This window comes from Acipenser ruthenus, chromosome 24 (assembly GCF_902713425.1).
Source record: "Acipenser ruthenus chromosome 24, fAciRut3.2 maternal haplotype, whole genome shotgun sequence".
NCBI classification, from domain to species: Eukaryota; Metazoa; Chordata; class Actinopteri; order Acipenseriformes; family Acipenseridae; genus Acipenser; species Acipenser ruthenus.
The window spans coordinates 1,224,092-1,249,935 of NC_081212.1; the positions used below are offsets into that span (position 1 = coordinate 1,224,092).

Below are 25,844 nucleotides of genomic sequence, written 5' to 3' on the forward strand. Positions count from 1 at the left end.
TTTGTCGATTGCTTTTTTTTTTTTTTTTACTCAATGCAGAGTTTGCTCTTCCAGGCTGCAAAGAGAGACCTTCAATAGGCTGGTAAATACTTTACACTCAGCGGCAATGGGTTCTCTTTACAGCCTGACTTGAAAAGTACCTGGCTTGAAATGGTACGATACAAACCCGCTAGCACTGCTAAAGCAGCGGGGTGCGCAGTGAGTGAGTGGGCTTCTTCAGAGACCGGACTGCGGTCTCCCTCAACTGCAACAGTATTTATTTAACCCGGATAGAACCCGTGTGATATTCCGTCTCGTTTTCAAAGGGTGGTCCTGGCAAGAGAAAACGGCAAGAAATGACATCATACAAATCAATGACAAAAAAGAGAGACGTCATTAAAACAAGACACAATAAAAGCCTACTTGTGCATGACCCTGCAGTCATAGTCACTATGTATGGGATTTGCAACCCTGGTCAGATTTAAAATAATTTTCATTAAAAAAAAGGTATTGTGAAGAGTCTCCATCAAATTCAGCACAAGGACACAAAGACCACACAGTGCTTTCAGTGCTCAGGAATCACATGTCGGTCCCCGATAAGTTATAATGAGATACCGCGCTTCTACAAGAGAAATAACATCACGATGGATAAATCATCGTAACTGTGACAGCGGCTCTGTTTATTTAAATGAAAACATTCAAAGACATCGGCTTACGGAGTGCTTGTACATTTCGCTTTAATACACTCCGCTATCAGTGTTAAGTGAGTGTCAGAAACGAAGCCTTCATGAGAGAGAGAGAGAGAGAGAGAGGAGAGAGAGAGAGAGAGAGAGAGAGGAGAGAGAGGGAGAGAGAGAGAGAGAGAGAGGGAGGGAGGGAGGGATTCTGTTTAATATAGAAAGAGGGAGGGAGGGAGGGAGGGGGTATTGTATAATTGAGGGAGGGGGGATTCTGTTTAATATAGAGAGAGGGAGGGAGGGAGGGGGTATTGTTTAATTGAGGGAGGGGGGATTCTGTTTAATAGAGGGAGGGAGGGGGATTCTGTTTAATATAGAGGGGGGAAGGGGGTACTGTTTGATATAGAGGGGAAGGGAGGGATTCTGTTCACTGTATTAATATAGAGGGAGGAGGGATACTGTTAGTATTAAGAAAAATTCTTTGTCTGTATATTTGAGTTGGTTATGCCATGTATGTGCTTTGGCAACACAATTATTTTTATTGTCATGCCAATAAAGCCAATTTGAATTTGAATTTGAATTTGAGAGCCGCGCTTAAAGCAAGTGCTGCGGTCCCGTATTAACGGCATTTAAACACACGCATTAATAACAGCGACGTTTATTTGCCAAGATTAAGCGTGATAAGAACACGCGGCGCTTCTTAAAAATGCAGATGAGCCGAATTGAAAAAGCAGCTACAGTAATGCAATACACCGAGCAGGAGCCGAGTCCACGTGACTGCTATGCGTTTGCAAAGGATGCCTGGAGACACCAAGGCATCGGCGCTGATTAATGAAGGGAGTGAGCCATTAAACACAAGGGGTTCGGTTTTTTAATGCCTTGCATCTATTAAATGCTCTAAACTGATCAATAAAAGGTCTATTCACTTAGGCAAATGGATGCGATTAGTGCGCTGCTAATACGGGTACCCATTCGTCTTGCATTCACAAACACTGGGGCAGGCGCTGGAGACAGTTACCCGAGCCCGCGGTCAGCATGGTACAACCGCGACCCTTAGCACACCCTCTACCGCCTTCTGAAATGAATTCGTATCGGAGACTTTGTAGCAAATAGGAATGACGTTACGTTTAGACTGCTACCCTGTTTCATTGATCTTATTTAACTAGACGTTATAATGCTTTTCATAACATGAACAATTAACATCCCTTGTGTTATCACCCTTGTGAAGAGCCTGCGCCCTACTCGTCATATTCACAACAAGCATTTAATTCCAAGCATGTGGAGCAGACATTCCTGAAGCAAAGTCGCATTTCAGTGTGATATGGGTTGTAGGGAGTCTGTCTCTCTCTCTCTCTCTCTCTCTCTCTCTCTCTCTCTCTCTCTCTCTCTCTCTCTCTCTCTCTCTCTCTCTCTCTCATTCTATAGATGTACAAAATTGTTGAGGAGTGAGAAAAAAAAAAAACCAGGAGAAAAACACGAAACGATAGAAATGGTCAATAACCTGGTGAGGTGAAGCATTCAGTATCACTTCACACGAAACACTGCGATCAAAACCAGTTTGAGGAAGAGCCTGACGGGGGACAGAATCGTAATAATACACAAGAAATAAGGGGAAGCCTCGATTCAAGCCCCACAGTTCAAAAACAGCTTAGAAACTCTAATATCACAGTTAACTTACAAGGGAGTCGGCAGAAATAACACTGCAGAGGCGGGGGGGGGGGGGAGAGAGAGAGAGAGAGAGAGAGGAGAGAGAGAGAGAGAGAGAGAGAGAGAGAGAGAGAGAGAGAGAGAGAGAGAGAGAGAGAGATAGGAGGGGGAGAGAGGAGAGGAGAGAGAGAGCGGAGAAAGAGAATGAGAGGGATGGGGGAGATTGAGAGAGGGCTGGGGAGGGAGAGAGGGAGAAGAAGACAGAGAGAGGGAGGGAGTCCACTGGCTAGCACATGTCTGTCTGCGGAGTGCAAATGGATACATAGATTGATCAGCTCGACTCCTGTGCGTTAATGCGTTTGATTGTTTATCCTGGCAGCTCCTGTGCGATTCTTCCCTCTCTATCTCCTTCTCCCTCTGTCTCTCTCCCCTCTGCTCTCCTGTAACCGGGGCTGGTGACTCAGTGGAGCACATTCAAATCCCGAGGTGAGGCAGGCGGATGCAGGTTACGTCCAGTAAAGAAACTCAGCCTGGATCTGTATCACACCCTTAACCAGATCAGAGCAGCGGCCTTGGCCGTATATTGTATCCTGAGAGTCTGCAGAGAAAATGATTCCCTTTATGACTGATCTTACCCTACAGCCAACAGACAATCTTCAGAGAGAGGGAGAGAGATGTGTGTGTGTGTGTGGCAGCAGACATGGCCACACTCTGTTTTGTTCTCGAAAATAATTGCCTCCAAACTCCCCCCCCGGAGATGGCAGGTGTATAAAGAAGAGTTCATGATCGTGGAAGTCCTGGGGAGGCATGGTGTCTGAAGCTAATCAAGTCAGCTGACCTGAAACACCGGCAGGGTCAGTATCTGGAGGGCTGGAATGGTGAAAGAAATAGATCCAGCCTCTCAGAGTGCAGGCAGACTTGCCTTGTTTTGGAAACCGTTAGTTTCATTAGCTTGTGTCTGATTGCAAGTGTCAGGAGCCGAGACATCTCCCCTTAAACGAAAAAAAAACAACAAAAAAAAACAAACTCTAGCCCTTGATATGAGGGGGCGGGACTAACACACATACAGCATCTGTTACGTGTTTATAAACGGCCTGCCCTTCTCCTAGGATGTCTTGTATTATACAATGAAAGCTCCCTATGTTTCCCTGCCAGGACTGGCAAGGACGCGGCTCATTAGGAGTTCAATTGGAAGGTGCTTCCTTGTCCGTAAGACCGAACGAATTACTGAGCTTTTATCTCGAATGCTGAATTGGAAAACTGTCCCCTCCTGGTGATGCTGCTCTTAGGTGTTGATGGTGTCTGTGGCTGACACAGCCTGGTTAGCAGACTCTGTTCTTGCGTCTGAAAATCGATTTTTAACAATCGATCGACGGCTTTGAGAGTCCTCGCAACTACCCCGCGCTGAACTTTTCAGTTGTGCAGTTTATATATATATATATATATATATATATATATATATATATATATATATATATATATATATATATATATATATATATATATATATATTTGTAACAGCGACTTCTTCAAACGCAACACTGCGATGTATGCACGGTGCTGTACCATGAGACCACGGGTTACCTAGCCACGTTGTTGATCCTTTGAGATCTGAACCAGACGACCACTGATGAGCCGAACGGCCTCTTCTCGTTCGTAAATCTTCGTTATGTTCCCAATCCATGTATGGTAAAGCACGGTAAGGAACAGCGAATTAGCATGACTGGTACACATGCAAAGCAGACTGTGCAAATATAGCAATCTATTTTCCGTCAAGAAAACGCTTTGTCGTTTTGGAAACCGAGATGCAAATGCTGACAAAGAAGGAAATGACCCCGTATTACTCTTTCACGAGGGTTCCCTTCGATGTCTCCTGACAGCCGCACTGGAATATGTAAACACTGCTGGAAAAAAGGTTCTATTGCAGCTCCGATGAGACGAACACGCTGCTATTCATGGAGCTCCACGCGTGCACTTAAAAACACAGGCACTTTAAGAGCGCGGGACAAAGACCCAGCCGTTCCTCGGCAGAAACTTTGTCTTTGCAACTTTGTCTCCCTGTAAACTTGTATTGTAATAAACTCCCGGCAAATTCGCGGTGTCACGTTCTGCAGTGATACCGTGGCGTGAATCCCTTTTTAATGCACTCGCGCTCCCCCACGCCTCAGCTAGCTCTCTCCCAAAAGAGCCATCTGCATGAGTTCTTCAATGGAGCAGCTTCATTTGCATTTACCATGCAGTGTGTCGTTTTAATGTTTTGTTTGAATTTATTTGGTCTGTGGCTGCAACGGATGAACCCCTCTCGCTATGCATTATTAAATGCAACAATAAACTGATAAGCATTGTTATGAAACGACAAACTAATATTACTTTATAATTGTAATGCTGATGTTAAGACATTGATGCTGCCTTCAGCGATCAGCTGTTTGCTCACAGAGCTGGAATTGTGCGGGACACACAAAGCAAGCAGGCTAATGCAGCCTTAGCCGTGGGTGACATCTAGCGGCTTCTTACAGTAACTGCGTCAAAGGGGCTGATACAGCGCTGGGACGAATACATTTTCCTGATGTGCGCTTTAGACATATACAGACACTCTGGACTGTTTGAAAGTTAGTAATCTAGCATGGAAATTACACCGTACGTTTAATAGAAGAGTAACAATGACCAAGTAGGCATTGTGTCCTTCTTTATCTATCTTGTATTTCACCATTAGCACAGTATTGTGGCTCAACAAAGCTCACAGAGCCCTCTAGTGGCGTTACGAGGTAACATCATCCAACCTCCTTCGAATCTTTAGTACCCTTGTTTTTAAGAAAAGTTATCAAAGCCATCATTTTTAATAGTTGCTTTTTTTATTATTATTTTATATATCTGTACAACCAGGAAGTTTTATTACAATTCAAACCATACATGAGTTTAAAAAAAAAAAAAAGAAAGCAGCAGCTCTGGGTACATTTTATTATTTAATTTTCATTTAAAATACAGATGAAATTCAGTTATTTTATTTACCTATCAGATGCAAGTGAAACACGTCAAACCGTTCCTACCTACAGAGTACATGGGCTGGATTTTAAAAAACAAAACAAAAAAAAAAAAAGAGTCAGTCCCTTGTTTGTTTACTCCCCCAAAAATGTTTTACAAAAATTAGTTAAATATATTATATTTACACAGATAGATCTGCACAGGGTTGTAGTTGGCAATTAGGCTTGGCAGGGATTAAATGAGAATAATAATTTAAAAAACACACAAATGTACAGTAGATTTGTATATCAAGATGAGTAAAAAGGGACAGCGAGGAGTTTAAATGATTATAATAAGCAGAAAGGCAAGGAAAAAAAAGGGCCAGATATATAAAAACATTTACATTTGTAATACGTGTATTGCAGCATCAGCTTTGTCCTGTGCACTGCTGCAAGTTTAATATATTTATAGAGAAACACACACACACAGAATAAACCTTTGATCTCCTTTAAACGGAACACGTTCCATTGTTACACGCGTGAGTTCTAACGTTTCCTGGCAACCCACTGGCCTGCTCACAGAACCGGAATTCCCTTCTGTAACAGAGCAGGACCTTGCTTGGGCCGACTTGACTTTCAGCCCCAGGTGAGCTTGGTAAACAAATTGATGGGCTTGGAAAGGGTTGGGTGAATTGTAAAGAGCTAGCAAGGAAAAGGGTTACTGTATACACAAGTCAGAGTTTCTCTGTGTAAAAGCATGAAACACACCCCACAGAAACCCAACGTACAGAGAGATAGAGGCCCCGGACAGCTCTAGCACAAAACTGAAGAGATACGAAAGACAAGCTGCAGTGTGTCCACAGTGCACAGGTACAGTATTTATTAATTTACAAACAGTCATAAAAACAAGAAAAAAGGTACATTTCAGAGCAAACCGTTTTTACCACACTGATATTACATGAGAACCCAGAAGACTTCTGCACAGACCCGGGTTATCTTTCAGCCAAGACCTAGTTTTTATTAATTTCGACTGTGGCTTTGTGCATCAAACCACAAGAGCCGCTCTCAAACCCCCAATGCTGTTTGCCGAGACAACCGCTGAGGAGTTTCAAATCTTATTGCAGGACCCCAGCATCTCTATGGGCAGGTATTGCTGCACAATGTGGACAGTTCTGCAGGTGTTACAGTTACTTGAGGGTCGGAAAAAACAAAAACACAAAAAAATAAAAGTACTCTGAAGACACTTCCCTGAAACATACTGTACAGCTATTCAACAGCTGAGTTTGCATCGTAAGTCAGTATTTTATTACTACAATAGTGTAGACTTCGCTTCAGAAACAAACAGCATCACCCTAATAAAACAGGACAGTCAACACAACGGTATGTGTTGATAGTCTCTCTACCCATAGTGTTTTTATTTCCAAATTGCATACTGTAGTGTTGCACAACTGCCTGCTCTGGTGCCTGCTCCAGTTACCAAGCAGAGCACTTGATGGGCTGTGATGCCAACTGTCTGACCCAGAATCAAGACATCAAGCAGCCGTATTAGGAGGGCTCGTTAAACTGATCATGCGCGCACTGAACATATCGGAAACTCTCCCAATCTCTCACACTTGCATTAGCTGCAGTTCAGAAGGACAAGCAATCCCTGATGAAAAGTATACTGGCTGGACTTATCCGAGATAACCGGTCAGAGCTGAAGTGACCGGCTGCTCTAAACGTACCAGAGCAGACGTTTTCTATTTGAAAAGGCCACAGTTTAACAACAAAACAAAAAAAAGAAAAAGAAAAGACAAAACACCCTCGAGACCGGGCCAGGTCAGACAACAAGCTGCCAAAAATACAACATGTTCTCAAACAGCTGCCTTTCTTGCATGATATTGAGCAGAACACACCGGCTAGAGACAAGCTCAGTTTTTGTCGCCTGTGCAGCTATGACTGAATGGATTACTTAAATGCATGTCTCCCAAAACACAGAATGATCCACAAGTTAACCCAAAAAGCAAGACATGTAGATTTTTTTTTTTTTTTTTTTTTTTACAGGTTTGTACATTGTTGTATTATAAAAAGAAAAAAAAAAGAAATCCAAACCCGAGTGAAGTGTCTTTGGGAATGCAGTTCCCAGATCTCCCCCATGCCATGATGCCCCCCTGATGGCAAACTCCTTAACGGACAAGGGCCTGCTCAATCTTGATTTTATTTATTTATTTATTTTACACAAGAGTAATAGAAGTGCTTATCCTGGGCTTGACGCAAAGTGGTGATCTTCACCAAACCCACCCACCCGCTACCCCACATGATGTATTGTGTCTGCAGAGCCTGCATACAAACTATCAAAGGAATCAAATAGGGCTGTATGCAGAATACAATGCAAGAGGAAATAAAACAAAAAAAAAAAACCACTTCAAAAAAAGTACCACATATAAATATTTATATAGAAATGGACATCATCTTATATTCCCAAGGACAGTTTATTTATGACTTTGTTAGATCCGTCTTTACTGCCAAGCCTAACCCCAGTGTGCAGTGCAAAAAGAGAATGGTGTTGGGAGTGGGTGGGGGGGTGGGGAGGGGTCCCAGGACTGGTTAGAAGCTGTCGACCCACGAGCCAAACCCTCTCTCCACAAGAACCCGGTTTACCGACACCAGCTGAAAAAAAAAAAAAAAAAAAAACTTCAGGGTTTTCGAAACAATTTTCATTTATTAAATATATTTAGGATTTCTGCAAATCAGTCAGTCACACACAGACAGAGACACAGACAGACAAACACACACTGTAACAAACTTGACTTGCCTCGTCTCCAGCCATGTTCCACAGCTGTATTAAAGGCAGGCCACTGTTGCTGTCGTAGTTTGTAACCTGCGCAGGAAAACAGAATCAATGCACCTTGCTTTGCAGTCACTGAACGAATGCACTGTGAACGTTGGTCACACAACAGAACTATACTGTGTGTGTGCTGGATCTACAACACCATAAAAAATAAATAAATCCTAGAGTAGAGATGCAAAGCAAAGAGAGTGCATGCATGTAATCATCTTGATGGAAAGAGGGGTATGGATGCATTCAAACCTTAACCATTCAAACCTGGAGATAGGGAGGACCCAACAATCAGGGCAAGACTGTCCAGCAAAGAATCTCAGAGCCAAGCAGCTAAACCCAGAGATCATTCGGGACAGCCGGATCAAACAGGGATTCAAGAAACGCTGCCAAGCAAACCATCAACCTGGAGATGACTGAACTCACAGGCTCATCAAACCCCTTTACACATTACAGAACTTGCTAAAATAAAACGAGGCCATCAAATTGCAACAAAACCATAGTACGTTTTTGGAAGGAGGATCTGCAGCAGTTCAGCGCGGGGAGGAGGAGTCCATGTTAAATATACCAGCTGTGTTTACCTGCGCAAGGAGAGCGGCTCCACGGGTCATCTCTTCAAGAGCGGAGTCACCTTCGCTGGGAAACCGGTCCTCGCCTTAAAACAAAAAAATATAGACTTTACATTTAAGGCATAAAGTGAAAAAATAACATTGTATCCGACTACAGCTATGGACAAAACGTTCTGCATCGCCTATAATTTTAGGATTAAGACAGTATTCTACATATAATGAAGTACATGACGCTCCTGGGAGAGCCTGCCTGCTGTGTGGGATTGCCAGGTGTGGAATCTAAATCAGCAGGTAGGTGTGTTCCAGCGGGGAGTCGGGTATAAAATGATTCCATTTATTTATTTATCCAAAAAACAGCCAATTTGGCTAAAAGCAGCTCAGATTTGCCTGTGTGTGTATAATTGTGTGAATATAGTAATTGTTACAACTTTGTATAATGGTATTTAAAACAGGATTCATTTCTGTGACTTCTTACACATCAGCCCTTACTCTTTGAAATGTCATGAATTACACGTGAAAACTACAAAGCAGTATGTAATTCAGTATGTTAACGTAACATTAATTACAGGGACACGAAACAGCTCCTGTTGAATCACTGCTGAAATGACGGTGGATTAATGTCTCAGATTCGACACTTCTAGCTGTTCATCCTTCAGACAGATTACAGGGTGCAGGCGACTGTAGCCCGAAGCAAGCAGTTACCTGGAAGGGGCACCACGTTATCCAACAGGACTTCGGCTCCTTGGAACGGTAGTGTTACAAAATCAGATCTATTGGGGAGTGGGGAGAATAGAAAATGATAAATGCAAAAATTAAAACAGCAATCGTTTAAAATGAGCAGCTCGTAACGTGCACCAGTGCTGGGATGAAACGATGCACCATAAACACACTCTGGAAGCGACACAGCAAAGAATTCGTCAAGGAGATGATCATTTCATAGAGACCCGGCGACCAAGAGAGGCAATTTCACAAGCAGCCTGCAGGGAATGCCTGATGTTTAAATCGGAGGACACTGCGGCACAGCGTGGGGTCATCACTGGAAGACTGGTTTTGAAAGGGGCTCCAGGTCACAAGTGCAAAGAGTTTGAAGGTTTTTAAGAGATGGCTGGCCAATCAACGTCACGACAAACCCCAGAGGAAGTCGATAAATTCGCTACGTTAACTGCTCTGGATGGATCGTCCTGGAAGATCAGGGTTGTCATTATCGGTCAGCTGAATGCCCGGCTTACCTGATTTGGCGGAGCGCATCGATCTTCACCCTTTCGTAGCCCCCGTAGTCCACGTATCTGATCTCCACCTCGCTGGAGTCTTTGTAAAAGTTAATAACCTGAGCTCGCCACCAGGCTCCTTCGACGGCAGGCGCAGCACAGATCACTCCGACTGGTACCAGGGGGAACAAAACACCGATTGGCTGAGAAGGGGGCTTCAGGATGCATAATAGTCGATAACCTTCCCAGTATGTTATTGAGTATGAAAAGTCATGCAGTGGAGGTGTTGCAAACAGGATATGATTGGATTTGGAGAGCTCAGCCCATCCCCACAGCAACAGAGGTGCTGGAGGAGGGGATGAGGGACAGAGGCAGCCTGTCTGGAGACCCTGGGGGCAGGGGGTGTGGGTGTGGGGTCAGGAGCACGTAGGTCCCGGAGCAGCCGAGGGGAAACCCCACATTCTAGCACCCACCCCCCCAAAGGAGAAACTGCAAGCACAGGGCAGCCGGGGAGAAAAACGACTCATTATTCACACCCTGCAATTCTCTTAAAGCCTCTATTGTAAGAATGCAGACTGCCCCCCCCCCCCCCCCACAGTTTTATAATTTGCCAAACTGATCTCTAATCCGGGCCGTTGGGTCGCCACCATTCTCTAGCATCAGCAGTACTCTAAATAAGAGACGCCATGAATTATAAAAATTCAAACAGAAGCGGTTAGTTTAGTGAAAGGCTTTTGCTTCGTGGGTCACTGCACTGTGCTGGAGAGGCAGGCAGTCTCCGCATTGCTTTACCTTCAGCCGGCGAGGGCAGAGTGGGCACGCCGGGCCGCGAGTAGCACAGTAACATCTGCTGGTCGAGGCTGCGCAGGGCGTGGTACGTGGGGTGCGTGCTCTGCTGCACGAACATGTGACCCGCCGTCACGATATTCACCACGACCACCTCCACGGTGACTCCGTCCGGGAGCAGGAGCTACGAGAGCGAGAGAGAGAGTTCAGAAGAGACACACAGCATGCTACACTGTTACACGAGAAGCAGATCCTCTGTCATTCTCTCTCTGTTACATCAGAACACAGTCCCAATACAGTTTGAATAAGCAAGGTTCTCACTCACAGCACAGGACTGCTTCCATTTGAAGACTTGAAGCAAAATTAGTAGTACATAAAACTAACCTTTTTTTTTTATATAAAAAATAAATTTAAGAAAGAATCCTACGCAGTTAAAAAAAACCAAAAAAAACCCAGGTCTGAGTTTCCGTCGAGACAATTGTCTCCAAAGACCTTTCCAGAAAATTTTTGTTAACACTACATTTCACCTAGAACCAGGAACACAGCGTCCCGCAAGCCGCAGCGCTCCAACATGCATCCGTCCTCTTACCCAGGAAGTCATCGGCAGAGACGGCAGTGCGAGGGGGAGAGGCGGAGGGGCGTAGAGGTTTGCGAGGTCCAGTTCTTTAAACTTCTTCCCTATGAGCCCCAGTGCTTTATCCACCTGCGGCTGTGACCCTGCCCAGCGAAGGGGGAGGGGACAAAAAAAACAAAGACAGGTTTTATTAATATTGTAGATCTCGCACTTAGAACCTCAAATTCCACAAACCCTTTAAACCACAACAGGTTAATATAAACACACACAGCAGCTTTTCAAATTCCGATTCAATGACTTGTGTTTAAATGTTCGGTGGTTCCCTCTACTCAAATGGAGTGTACTTTCTCTTGCACTTTGTATGAGACACGCCAAAGAGTGTGCAAGAAAAACGCACCCTGAATAGAGGGGTAGCCACCGAAACGCATCAGAAACACGCGCGACATGAAGACAAGGCATGACTCACCCTCTATGTGACAGATCTGAAACTCCTGTGTGTAAGGCAGTGTTGAAATGTAGATCTTGGCACCAGAGTTTTGCTTCAGGAAGCTCACGTACCTTCCCTGTTTCCCAATTAATCGCCCGACAAGATGCTGCAAAACATTTTAAAAACGTTAGTCAAGGACAGCTGCTTCTGAAACAAGGCAGGCAGTGTTAAGAATAACGCACTCAGGATTCTGTTCATTCGGCTGTTCTGAGGATTATCTTCTGCACATCAACTCCAAGACGTGTTACCGTTTCCATCACAGTGTGAAAATGGAATCTGATAATCTCTCCTTCCCTGGGTTTAAAGATCGTATCGGGGAATGCTTCTCCTTCAGGCCACATTAACAAAGAGGTGACCGTCTTATTCATTCTGTTCCTTAGTCTCTGCAGGCTGCCGATCAAGTCTGAACCACATGAGTTTTTATTGGGTTGTCTGTACATTGTAATTGTTTTCTATACAGTGCCATTGTGTTTTTTTTATTGTTTTCCAGGACCCCCTCTTGTAAAAGAGACTTAGTCTCAATGGGTAAACCTCCTGGTTAAACAAGCCAAATAAAAATAATGTGCGCTTAAATTCTCATCTCCACCTGTTAGCAAGAGTCACTGGGATGTGATGAACAAAAAGCGATTTACTGACCGTTCTCACACGACTTCTTACAACCTGGGCCTAGAGTTCCACATTTATTTTATGAATTATGGATGGGGCCCAGTGACGCACAAGCACGAAAACTGTCCCGATTAAAATTTCAGCCGTCTGAGACAATGGCAAGGTTTCCTTACACACGTCTCACCCTGCTCCCAGAGTAAGAAAACTGTCCTGATTAACATTTGAGCCGTCTGGGACAATGGCAGGGTTTCCTTACACACGTCTCATCCTGCTCCGAGTCATGTGTCAGCGTTAACCTTGGGGTGGAATCCACACACACAGAGAACCGAACAGCGAGTAGTCGAAGAACAGGAGAAAAAGCCATTCTTACCAATCAGTCACAAAGATGTTTAAGGAACCCGTGTAAGAAAGTGGAGGGTATATTTTTCAAAGAGAACCCTGTGTTCAATGAACCAACCGGACAGTGCTTTAGAGACACGCATTGCATTACTAAGAAGGTGTTGCTCTTTTTAATCTAATCCTTTAAAAGACTGTTAAAACTCAAAAGCAAGATGGAAAGTCCCACCCTGTTTCCAGTTAAACCCGAGGTCTAGGAGAGAGCTCTTTAAAGTCTTCCCATTGTTATATACAGGTTGAGCTACTGAGGAGTAAATTGCTAACTATTAACCCTTTGCGGTCCATCGTCGGACCTGGTCTGACATTGCAATTATTCCTATCAGACCCTGTCCGACATCAAAAAAACACAAAAAAATGGGTTTCTAGTCGTTTTTTCTCCGGAAAAAGCCGAGAAACCCATTCAATGGCCGAGTGGGAGCAACAGGAGCAGAGACAAGCCGATAGGCCCTTTTTCTTATCTCATGAATAGTCGTACATGCCCCTGGCATTACATAGGGGCGGTCATAAGGAAACAAGCTGAATGGTACTGAATCAGCGCACAGAGACTATCACGGACATTTGCAGAGCTTTTTTGAGATGTTATAGTAATAAAATAATGACTTGGATCGCATTATTGAGGAGTTTGGTGATAAAACGAGTGATCAGGAGATGATCGATCGGTATGTACGACTTATTTATTTCTTAGCATATGTGAAAGCGATAGCGAACGAAAGGGTGGGGCGGGGCTGGAGATGCCTAGTGAGTGCTTTGTTGATATGCAGGGCCATTTAAACCCGATTGACTGTGGGAAAAAAATTTTTAGACGCGCTGTTTAAAAGTAACTGCACGTGTGAAAATAAATTGGACCCGACGCGCACTTAATAAATGGACTGCAAAGGGTTAAAACACGCAATAGTGCCAAACATTGAAATACTCGCAGAAACCAGTAATGACAAATGTTGACTAAAAAAGACACCAAGAAAGACTCCCAGTCGAACCGTTACATCACTACTTTGTTAGTTTCTGTGAGTATTTCTAAATCCATCGCATCATCCTATGTATGTAAAGCCATCATAATTTGTATTACTGGCATGTTTCTACTGTAGGGAGGGAAAGACGACTCCCATTGCATAGCAGTCTGATCCGCAGTGAATCCCTGGGGTAGCTGGACTAGCCCGTTCCCTTTACACACTGGGGCTAATGAAGCTCTTAGTAAAACCTGGAATGGAATCCTCTGCACCGGGAGTCTTCTTTTCATCCCTGTGCTGCACGCTGCCTTACCTTTGGCACCTCAATCTCCCAGATGGTGAGCTCGGATTTGAGCAGCTGCAGCGACGGCTGGCTGTTGGTTCGAGGGGTCTCTCCGACCCCCAGCGTACACCCGCTGTCTACAGAGTCCATGCTGTTCACATCAGAACCTGCAGCACAAACACAGCGTCTCAGAAAACACACAGACACGAGATAGTGCTGGCCTGCGTACTGTCAGTGAAGCACAGTACCCCACTTTCCTATCACCACCACTCGCAGGCAGGCTAAGTCAGTAACAATTAGACACACTTATTGAAAGTTCTCTAGAAGCAGGAAGCTATTCAGAGTAGGTGAGTGTTTTAGCAGCCACATCTGTAGCAGTATTACAAGAAACTTGGTAAACTTTTGACAGATTTCTAGTCTTAAAAAAAGCCAAAGCATTAAGCGCTTTAGAGGAGTGTTTGCCTTGTCATGTCATGTCTGAGCAGCATCACACGCTGTTTGGGAAACGGAGCAGCTGAAAGAACTGGCTGAGGTTTGAGCCTGTAAATCATCAACAAGCATTAACCTTCCGAGCTGCACCGAACACGCATGCAATCGGCACCATCGCAACGCTTACACACAGTGCTGCGTGACACCACTGGAGAATGCAGTCTCACTGGACCGGAGGGAGCAAGGCCATTATATATAACTACATAAATCAAATCACACGCAGTACTAGTCAGCATTCTCAGCTGTCAAATAGACGATCATTTTTTTTCTTCTCTCAAATACTGTGAAATTTTGGCACAGATTCTCTCCCCCACCCATCCATTTATTATTTCTCATCTGTAAGTTTTTTGCATACACAATTATTCAGTTCTCTTACGTGTGTGTGTTGGCTGTGAATGCCAACAAGTAATATGTGCAGGCAAAAAAAAAAAAAAAAAGTTAAATCCGAAACGACACCCAAACACGGATCTGTCATTTAACTGTGTGGTAGAACTGACACTCCTGAGAGTCTTTGGCACGCAGTATGAGACTGCACTGCCCATCAGAAGGGCACATTTAAAACAGGAATTGCATTTGTTTTAAACAACCACTTAAACAAGATATCTGTAAAGCCTGCCGTATTACCCATGCATATTACACAGGGCAGTGCATTAACCCTAGGCCCTCTATGTTCTAACAAATACAAGAGGAGTCGTTCACACGAGAGATCCTACAGTAAATTAACAAAACTGGCCCTACGTGGAGCGACAACAGTGCAGACAACGTTCCTGAAGCTTTGAGAACGTGAGTAGTGATGACATCGCAGTACTGTACATTGCATGCACGGACACTCCAATCAACACAATGGTTTTCTACAGTGTTCAGAAATTAGAGTAAAGATATCAACATGGTTTGAATAACCCCATGCAATGCAGGCACCCACACATGCACAGCTGTGTCCACACGTCAGGAGTTATTTATCCTGATAGCTAGCAGTAAACCGAGTCATGGTACAAAAAACGACAATCCTACAGAGTGACCTCGAGCAGCAGGGACAGCTCAATATAGTGACTTGCCTCCAGAATGATCTGCTTCCGGGTCAGTTGCCCAGCGGCTCTCGTTCCTCAAGCTGGCAGCGCTGCCGTTGAGTCCCCCATTCCCACACTCCCTACTCTCCGTTGCCGGAGCCACTTCTGGGGCGGACTCTCCCGACCCAGACACTCCCTCGATCGTCGAGACGCCCAGCACGTCCGCCTTGCGCTCGGGCAGCGTGCAGGACAGCCCCGTGCTCTGCAGCAGGTCCTCGCTGCTGACGCCGTCCTCAGACTGGCAAGTGCTGCACCCAGAATCCTCTGCTCCCGCGACAGCCTCCGCCACGTGACCCACGAGGACCTCTGTGAGGCTGTGCGCCGCCTCCAGCGATACGCTCTGCTCGCTCGCTCTTCTGCGTCCACTCTCCTGCCTCTTCTCCCACGTGGTCGGCAGACATCCGTTCAACACCAGGCAGGTCTGCACTTGGACTTCGGCCGTGTGTTGCTTCTCCGCAGCGTTCGCTTTGGCTTGGCCGTCTCCGGCGCCTTTCGCCTGGGTTGCCGCCATCGTCGCGCTGGTCTGAACCATCGCCTTCTTTGACGTCTCTCTGCTTTCCGTCTTCTCTTGGTCTCGTACCGCACATGCTCTCCCATTTGAGAGGCTGCTGCCATTTCCTCTGTGTTCCGCTGCCACATTTCCTCTCTGCTCCACAGTTACTTTTTCTCCTTCATACTGACTGACGTTAAGCACCTCCTGCTTCGCTGCCATTATGACCTCCGAAATTAAACCGGAGGCCAGACTCTCAATTTCTTCCAAGTTTCCCGCTACGCCTTCCGGCAGGCCGTTCTCCAGCGGTTTCCCTATCCTGTGATTGGAGGGCTCCTCCTGTGGGGGTGGGGGTGTTAGTGCAGGTGTAGCTGTGAGGTGGCGGGAGGAGGAGGGTGTTTCTAAGCAGAGGGGCTCCCGACTGCCTGATTTCGTTGTGCAGTTTTCTGCTGCTGCTGCTGCTTCTGTTGCTGTAGCTGCTGTAGACGTTTCAACTTTGGAGAGACGGCGGCTGTGGCAGCTTTCTTTTGCTTTTCCGGCTGCTTCTTGTTTCTTCTCCGTAAAAGGCACTGAGATTTTGTCCGCCGCTACTTCTCCTTCTGGCTCTGGCCTTACCGCTTCAGTTAGCCGGGCGTCAGAGGAGACTGCCTTGGTTTCTAGAACGTCAAATGTTGTCGCCGCTACCACCAACTGCATCACCTCCTCAATTTCCTTCGGTTTCTTTTCACTGGCCTCCACTGAGAAGATCACGTTAGCCGTGGTGGTGGTGGTGGTGGCGGCAGCGGCGGCAGGCACCACTATAGACTCATCCAACAGCGGAGCGTCAGAACATTGCAGCGCCTCAGTCAAGCTGAACGCTTCTGCAGCTCCCACTGGTCTCAGCGACGCGGCTGCGTCCTCCTCAGTATTCGGTGGATGGAGGACGGAAGGCTCTTCTGCACATGATGTCACAATGCACTCCTCTTTGGAAGTCAGCATCTCCGCCAGCGCTAATTCTGGAGCTGCGGTGTCAAGTTCAGCAAGCGAGCTGCTGCAGGTTGTGGTTGCGTCCGTTCTTCCGAGCGTTTCTATTGGCAAGGTCTGAGCCAGCCTTTCCATGGCGGCCGCAGACCCTGGTATGTGAATTTCTACTACTTCTTGTTCGGCTACTTTTTCTCCTTGTTTTACTTTGTCCTGTTTTAGTTTTTTTCTTTCGAAGTCTGTGTTGGCTTCAGCAGCAGCAGCCGTCGGAGTTAAGTTTCTTTCCTCTAGGATTCTGTTGCTGTCTTCAGCGGAAGCTGTCGCTCCGGTCGCGACGGCGCTCTGCTCCTGCAGCGCAATGCTGACCCCATCCTTCGTGTCGTGACTGCTGATTCGCCCTTTCTTGCGAGAGACGTACCACCACCAGCCAATCAGGGCCAGCACGCCAGGCAACGTGTAGGGGATAAGCGATCGAAATCTCAGTGCCATCTGCGCTGCACCCTTGAAGCTTTACCTGCTGATAAAGAAACCAAAAAGAAAGAAATTAATTCAGGAGCAAAATCACACATCACTAAAGTACCCAGCTCGCTTCCACATAAAAATGACCTAACTCATCCCTACGTATAATACAAAGTGTCTTCGCTGGCAAAGAAACTTGCCCCACACACGCAGTCCTGCTTTTTCAAAATGATCTTTCACATTCGCTATGAAATCCTTCAGTAGCCACCTTTCTGTGAACTCAATCCTGCTCCAGTATGGTTGCAATGTAGTTTGAGGGCATGCAATATTAACAAGGGTTACTGACTAATGCCTGCACTTGGCTTGCATCTTAAAAACACAATCTGAGGAGTTTAGAAAGCATTCGAGGGAGTATTTAACACTATTTACTAAAGTATTTAACAATAGCGTTTCCTGCAAGGAGGCCGAGGTGTTTGAATTAAATTATTTCAACAAGTCAGTGTCCTTTTGTGTCGTGCACAGAATGAAGATAGTGTTTTTTTAATTTTTTTAAACAATTCACTGCTGCTCTACTGTGTAACTGAAACCTCTGTAGCGGCACGACTACAAAAACGCAATAACAGCTGGTCTTGTTCGCGTTTCATTCCAGCAAAGCGTAGGCTTCAATAGAGCGATTGAGAAGAACAGGACGAACAACAACTTGGGAGTCAGGGATTTCCTTTGTAGCAACACCACAGATCACACTGGCAGCCTAAACACTGCATTAAAACAGGTTTGCTGTACAGACACAGAGCCGAGAGACTGCACGGCTCACGGTACAAACCTGCAAGTGTCTCAGAGCACTTTGCAACGGGAGTCTTGTTTTCATTCCTGGTGTACGAGGCACGAGGTTTTGCCTGTGCAATTACAGCTCTTGCACAGCAGCAGTCTACGCTTTTAACACTAGCTGGTTCCAGACTTCCCTGCGCTACACCACTTTATCACCGTCTGTCACAACGTTTCATTAGACTTTTTAGACATTTGAAAAAGTTTGTGGAGTTAGAGAAATTGCCCAACCCAAAAAATAAATAAAAAAACAAAAACATATGCATTTTAAAATGGATACATACAGATAGGAAATTTTTGGTGGTACATGCAGTGACTGAAGGGGTTATACAAATGATCTACAACACAGTTCATTCCAGTTAGATAAGAGAAATGACACCAGTGCTGGCTCATACAGCACAACACACAGAGGCAGGCCAGGAGAGAGGGAATGGAATCCATGCAGTGATCAAACACCCACACGTACAGCACTCACTAAAAACAGCTTTAGTTCATTGTGTGATCTTGCTTCTTATAAAACAATTAAACATATACACACTAAGTGTAATGTTAAATGAGGTCTGTGAACTATCCCGCTAATTATTTGACGTGGGTCATTAACACACTGCAGATTTCAAATAAATTTAAAACAAACCTGCATGTCCTTTTTCCTTATTTGTATTTCTAACGTCTACTGTGGCAGCACCACGTACGGTACAGCAGGGTCACGAAGTTAATGCAGAACTCTAAACAAGCTGCCTGGGACGAATGCCAAACTCTGCTTCGCTTCTCATTGGCCAGGGAACGTGCACAGTCCAAGTTATAAAAGAACGCGACGGCATGCCTTTCCTTAAGCATCAGAACGCACAAACCAGCCACTGGTATGTAAAGACTGGTGACACACAGGACTGTTACAACACAACACCAGCACTAATGCAGAAGACCTGCTTGCTAGCCAGCCTACTTGATTACAGCACTGCGCAGCTTGTACACTTATCACAAAGACCCATTTCAACAAGCAAGCTGCTACAGCACGAACACTATACAGACTTCGACCCAGAGATCACAGAAACAAAGTCAGACCGCTGGTAACTCTCGCTAAAACAGCCTATTTCTCACCGCATGTGTGGTTCATTCGCGTCGGGTTTTACTACAGTACTAACCAGTAGTTTACCCTGGCAAGGACTTTGAAAGCTGGATAGCAAGCATGCCCAGACTGGTGTCCCATTTGCATAACCGTTTCACTTTACTCGAGACGTGGAGACCTGCGTCATGACCACAGCTCTCCTGCCTCTCCTCTCCCAACATAACACTCTCCCCGCTTGCGGCAACAAACTTTCTATACATTGGCACCGTACTGGGGAGAAAAAATGCAGGACCTGGGGGCTTGGATAAAATCAGGCTAGGAAGTGCAGATCATTTCCAGTATCTGGAGAATCTTCTCTTTCAGCTTCTCTCTCGCACCGTTTCTCATTGTCTTTACACAAGGTCTCACTGGAGTAAGAGTCTCTGCGTTGATGACCACGCCTTCTTTATAGTAAAGCATTCTCTACTGTACACACCTCGCAGCACCCACGCAATCTCTCCTGCTTGCACTTTGATCCACGCGGCAACAAACCCAGGCATAAAGCTTTCACCCTGCCTTTCAAGAAGCCCAAACCCAACCTGACTTTTTTTAAACTTCGGGCATATTAATAACCAGAGGGTCCTGCAGAGCTAGATGAAGACTAAGCTTTTCCATTTCGAGTGGCTTTGAGCAACACAACCCAATTAAAAGGTGATCTTCCAAAAACGCATGTAGACCACTTTAGTTCGACACACAGCCACTTCTCATGGACAGACGCTCAACTACTCAGCAGTAGTAAGGCCGGTTTTAGCCGTGGCCCAGTAAACCCGTTTCTCAATAACCGCGCCGAGGGCTACCCTGCACAGCAGACACTGGGCTTTAAAAGAAGGGATCAAAACGTAATCTCCCCACCATATCTATTTATGAATCGGGTGGACATGTGGCCAACGCGCTGCCATCTGCAGGGCTCTCACAGGAAGAATCAGTTACTGGTGTCCACTTTCAGAGCGAGTCCCGGCCCTGGCTATGAAAAGAAACAGCCTGCCCCAATCAGATGCCTCACTGCCAAGGCAGCAATGAGGGAGTTTCAACAGGTAGAGGTTAGCAGAGTTATGCAGATCTACCTCACACTGAAACACCCCCAAAAATAGAACCACCTGCCCGGGTTCCTGCCTCCAGACAGAGGTAGGGTTACCATGTGACTCCACGTACACTAGGACAGGCCGGGCTTTTAAACTCACACCCCAGTGCAGTCTGGTAGGCGTAGACCTGCTGCGACAGGTACCCAGGAGATGTGTAAAACGGTACCAGAATGCACTGCGATGAGAGAGTTGAAAAGAAATAAATAAATCAAAGGGACTTCCTTCTCAATAATTGAAATTGCACAACTGCAAATACGCCGGTTTGCAAGCGAATGGAATGAGCCGTCAGTGGTCAAGTCATGTTTGATTGCTACTGTATCCGGATCTTAAGTAACCACAGTGTGCACAAATCTATTTTCACTATTCGTTTAGGGAATGGTTCCTGTATGAACATTCAATCTTGTTGAATTAGAGACAAAACACAACTAAACTGTTCCTAGAAGTCCCTGGTTTGCACCCTTTATAAAACAGGAAACAATAAAAAATAACACACACCACGCACAGGCAACGTTCTTAATTTAAAAAACACACTGTAAATACTTTAATTACAGAGTAACCAGCATGCATCCTGAGCCTGCCTGCCTGCTTTACACTCTCCCTGAACGAGAGGCTGTCATTTAAACAGTGCAATAAAACAACACCACAGCGACTGTACAGCATGTGGTAGCTGAGGATACAGACGTTTTAGACAGAGATGCAGAACGGATTAAATAACAGACTGCGACTCCAGTAACCCTCCGGCAACAGTTTCTATTACAGTCCGAGATAGTCACTGCGCGAGCAGTGATACCCTACACAGCCCTGAGCACCTGCTGCACGAACCCGCACTGGACAGACGCGTCACCTTTCAGGGTTACACTCTGCATTCCGCTAACACTTGAATACACCTTGCAAGGACATGCATGCGTCTTTCAATTTGGGCAAGGAATAGACTTGGTGCTTTTGCATTGCTTATCTCCAAGACAATTATAAAGGAATATGCCAAGGCTTGGTCTTCAGATCTGTCCGTTGCGAAGCAGCTGGCACCAGTATACCACACACACCTAGGAAAGCAATGCAAAGCATGTCAAGCTACTAAAAAAATAAAAAAAAGGATAAACTTGTTTAACTACAATACAGCCTCTACACCACTCCACCCATAAACTGCAAATAAGATAGAGGTGGAAAGCATGATATCTGTTTACAAAACAGCTCCTCTAACAGGAGCACTGCAGCTCCACGCAGAGAACGAACCTGCTCCAAAGATGCTTCTAACAGACTGCTTACTGGGAAGCCAGGCAGGTCACAGCCAGATACAAATGGTTTACATGGTGTTAACTTTGCCCTAAAGGAATGGTTTCAAAGCATGCTGTACACTAGTAGAAGCAATTAAGAGAATGTTACCTGAAGACATCAACTCTGTCCCTGACTGAAGGACATGTATGCATATTTGAGGTTTTACACAAACTTTTTTTTTTTTTTTTTTAAACTTCAATGTGCACCTAATCATAAAGCCGCGTTCACGCGTCGTGCAGCAGGAAGGAGGGTTTATTTGCACTGAGCCACCGCCCATTTAACAACGAGTCAGGAAGTACAAATAAGCTGTATTGGGACGATACTGGGCAGAATGCATTTAAGGAATTAACCATCATCAAGGTACAAAAGGGTTAATAGTGAAGCTAGACCTCCTGTGGAAGAGACTGCTCAAGAACTTCGTAACACTACGAGTTACTGCATTTCAAACAGATCCAACAGAGTGAATCGCAGGACCTCCGACACACTACATCTGTGCTGCTGCAGTATACACAGCATCAACCTGGATCACGTTTTGCACCTGAAGGTGAATGTTTTATTAAAGTGAGCAAGTTTAAAATCAGTGTCAGAGAGTCAACGCTCTGGACTTCAGTGGGACGTTGGTCACTAAAGACAAACAGTGCAGGTCGAACCACAAGGCATCTCTTTCTAAAGCCTTGTCAGTTCTGTACTGCTGAATAAACCCTACAACACTCATCAGAGCATTCTGCCAGCGACTCAGCTTTAGTGTCTACAGCCAATCTAGGCAACGTTTAGATAAGTCAGCATAGTCCATAATTTAAAAAAAAAAAAAAAAAAAAAAATCACGTGCTTTCAGCATCCACATCAGTCAGGATTACCTGAGCTTGTAATGTTTTGTACGATTTTGCATTTAAACAAATAATTCACCAACCACGGTTTTCATGTTCTGCAACTACAATTTATGGTTTGAAACAACAAAGCAAGGTCACTTTAACTCAAAACCTGGGTGTCGATTATGCAGAGATGCTGTAGCGTTGAACGCAGCACGTTTCAGGTTAAACAAGGTGATCAGAGTCGACATGTTCACCACATCAGAGCCCTTCAGCACTGAAACTGAGCTAGAGCCCAGCTTTAAAACTGTGTTCTGTTTTTTCCCTCTCTCAACAGGTGCTCAAAATACTAGGATCTAAAATTCACCAACATGCCAGCTGTTTGAGTACACCCCCCACAAAGACCAAGCTAAACTTTCACAACGCACTGCAGAGCGCCTCAAATCCAAAAGGAGACTTAATTTAATCATTCTCTCTTGTGCATGACGTGTATTTGACCCATACATTTGCGCAGCTTAACTATTAGAAAGCCTAAACTGGAAAGGACACACACAGCATGCTCTGCCACTACAGAAACACAGCACTCCCAGGACCTTGCGCTAACAAGACTGCAGTGTTGTGCACAGAATCTAACTAGCAGTTACACAGCGAGTTAGCACGCTCGCTATTCCCTTACAGCGACAGCTTCATTCTGCATACAGATCGATAGGGCAGAAACTTATTTTTAAAACTACAGCACAAGCGATCATTTCACTCGTGAAAGCATGTCATATTACTGCAACATGATAACGCACACTCTCTTTAAAACCCTGTATGTTTAAGGTTTGAAGCTGCATTTTGTCTGGTTGGGGTAAGTATACCTGAAACAGCCAGACCAGGCGACACGTGGGTGATACTTCTAAAATTACAACCGGGCAACGAGCAGCGGTGCGAGACTTCAAAATGCACCACGTCTTGTGTGACCTACAACGATTACTAAAGGTCTCCTTCACACGCATAGCTGTAGTCCACCGGGCCTAACTGCTACACCTCACCCAGTCAGCAAACTGGGATTTTCCGTTCCCAGTAAACGCGACATAGCGTTAAGAGTTTTAATAAAGCGAAAACGCTAAATGGTTAACAAAAAAAAAAAATTAAAAAACGTCATTATTCTCGCTGCGCGGGCATACGACCTTGGGTGTTGAATAACGCGAGGGTCAATCCATCCCTCAGTAAAGCTCAAAACACCGGCATATAAACTGCTCGGTACCGTCAAAACCAACATAAAAGCTACAAGCTCAGCTGCTTACGGGACGGCTAATTACAAAAGACGGACAAAACGGCACCACCAAAAGCCTGACTTGTTAAAACGAGACAGCAAACTGCAAAGGCGCTGGTGTTAGGTTTACTCCGGCATGCAAGTACTGCAGATATTAGCATTCGCTTACAGCAAAATAAACGACTTATTACAACAAAGGGCTCGTATAACTACCGTTGATTATTTATACCAGCGCATACTACACGTTTTCGGGAGATGTATATGCGTTTAATATAAAAGATAGCGCCGTTACACACGACACAAGGGATCCAGTCCCGCTACAGACAGTCTACGCAAACTGCAAAAGCACACCGCGAAATCGAGAACATATTTTAAATCTCTCAATTGCATGTCACCAAACATATTTACCAACATCAGATTCAAGTGCAAGTGGTAAAAAGGAAGAAGAAAAAAAAAAAAAGGACAGACAGCTTGGGCAAGGCGCAAGCTAGGCCGCACCAGCGGTGCACGCATCCCTCCATCACTTCACTATTATTACTACCACTAGACCTGTGAAAAACAGCTTGGGTAGCACTACTGGGAAAACACGACCTTTCTAGTTAAATCCACCGATATCGAGAATCCGCTGAGGGCCCAGCGAAACGGCTTCAGACGCCACCAAATGTGCGGTTCCCAATTCGTATCCATAGAGGCATTGTACGCTAGCTGAATCCTCACCTGTGCTTTCCTTTGTGGTGGTGGTGACTCTGTCTCATGCAAGTTTCACACTGTCACTGCACTAACATAAGAACAGCACTCAAAAAGCTGCGTGATATTATTGCCATTTCAGTCTTGCAAATTCTCAAACCCAACCTCCAGCGTGCTCGTGTTTATATAAAACAATGGAAATAACGAATTCGGCTTTCCTGCCACACGCCACAACAGAGAGACGTAATGCGCACGCCAGCAGTCGTAGTGGAGTCTGAGTGCACGTATTTTTGAAAGCCAGTTTCGTTTTCCTTGTTCAGTTCCCTGCATGGCTCTACTAATAATGCCAGGCTTTGCCATGCATGTGGAATTACTCGTCCCGGCGCTGCTATGAACACAGCCCCGCCGCTAAACAACTGCCCCCCGGACTCCAGTACAGCTTGCACGCCTTTCTAGTGCAGCAATTGCAGCTTGACGTTAATGGTACTTACTATATTATTTGCAACTCCACTGTAAAATTGTGCACAATGTTATAATTCAGCTGCACCCCTCACAACCAGAACAGCTCTCACTCCCCACGTGCTGCAGCCCGAACACTGAGACTAAAAACAGATACAACAGCTGATCAAAACTCGCGAGAGCGCCCGGGGCAAGCGGGTGAGTAACGGGGTGACGTCAACGCGCAAGGCTTTCATCGAGCGGAACGGAACGCTGTGAAGCCGCACGCCTTCGCTCACCATGTTGGATCATTACATGCGGTGTAATGCGACGGACGGGGAGCTCTCCGTTTGAGCCACAATGGCGTTAGTTTCCGGCAGAAGAATCCATGCTGTCGCGTTGCTGAGAGCGCTTGAAGTGTTTATCTTCTTTGACACAGAGATAGGGACCGTTCCACCCCAAATCTTTGTTACAGACCCTGACTGTACTAAATTATTAGAGAGAGGGGCAGGGAGGGATCTTTCCAAATATGGGGAACTCAGACCTGAACTGTCAAACTGCACACAATCATATACACATATTTCATTGTGCAGAGGTCAATAAGGACAAATGCCTTACCACCCTGCTCACTAGATGCTATGTCTGTCACATTTGGTGCAGAACAGCAGGCTTTGGATTCTTGACCGGAGGGTCGTAGGTTCAATCCCAGGTGGGGGACACTGCTGCTGTACCCTTGAGCAAGGTACTTTACCTAGATTACTCCAGTAAAAACCCAACTGTATAAATGGGTAACTGTATGTAAAAAAGAATGTGTAAAAAATAATGTGATATCTTGTAACAATTGTAAGTCGCCCTGGATAAGGGCGTCTGCTAAGAAATAAATAAATACACAGCAGAACTGAAATCCACATGTCTGTCCCGTGGTTTGATTAACTTAATGACACTACACTGGGAAGAGTTCCA

General features: G+C 45.3%; 1 protein-coding gene across 2 annotated transcripts; it reads right to left on the bottom strand.

Annotated features, from left to right (window-relative positions):
- Window positions 1-5,133: 5,133 nt before the first annotated feature.
- On the bottom strand, window positions 5,134-25,151 carry LOC117430779 (A-kinase anchor protein 1, mitochondrial-like). 2 transcript variants are annotated; one of them, XM_034051243.3, is made up of 11 exons: window positions 24,935-25,151; window positions 15,482-17,460; window positions 13,968-14,104; window positions 11,685-11,811; window positions 11,234-11,361; window positions 10,651-10,828; window positions 9,880-10,030; window positions 9,353-9,420; window positions 8,663-8,736; window positions 8,058-8,123; window positions 5,134-7,912 (listed from the first exon to the last, which is right to left on the bottom strand). In XM_034051243.3, the coding sequence occupies exons 2-11, from the start codon at window positions 17,430-17,432 to the stop codon at window positions 7,850-7,852; spliced, it is 2,943 nt and encodes a 980-aa protein (XP_033907134.3). In that variant the 5' UTR covers window positions 17,433-17,460; window positions 24,935-25,151; the 3' UTR covers window positions 5,134-7,849. The 2 variants fall into 2 exon arrangements, with proteins under 2 accessions (XP_033907134.3, XP_033907135.3); XM_034051244.3 differs by lacking the exon at window positions 24,935-25,151 and adding an exon at window positions 24,474-24,657.
- Window positions 25,152-25,844: the final 693 nt, after the last annotated feature.

Coding starts and splice junctions, on each gene's coding strand:
- LOC117430779 (XM_034051243.3), bottom strand. CDS start 17,432: ATGGCACTGAGATTTCGATCGCTTATCCCCTACACGTTGCCTGGCGTG. Junction 11,812..13,967: donor GGGAGATTGAGGTGCCAAAG/GTAAGGCAGCGT, acceptor AATGTTTTGCAG/CATCTTGTCGGGCGATTAAT. Junction 9,421..9,879: donor GATGCGCTCCGCCAAATCAG/GTAAGCCGGGCA, acceptor ACTCCCCAATAG/ATCTGATTTTGTAACACTAC.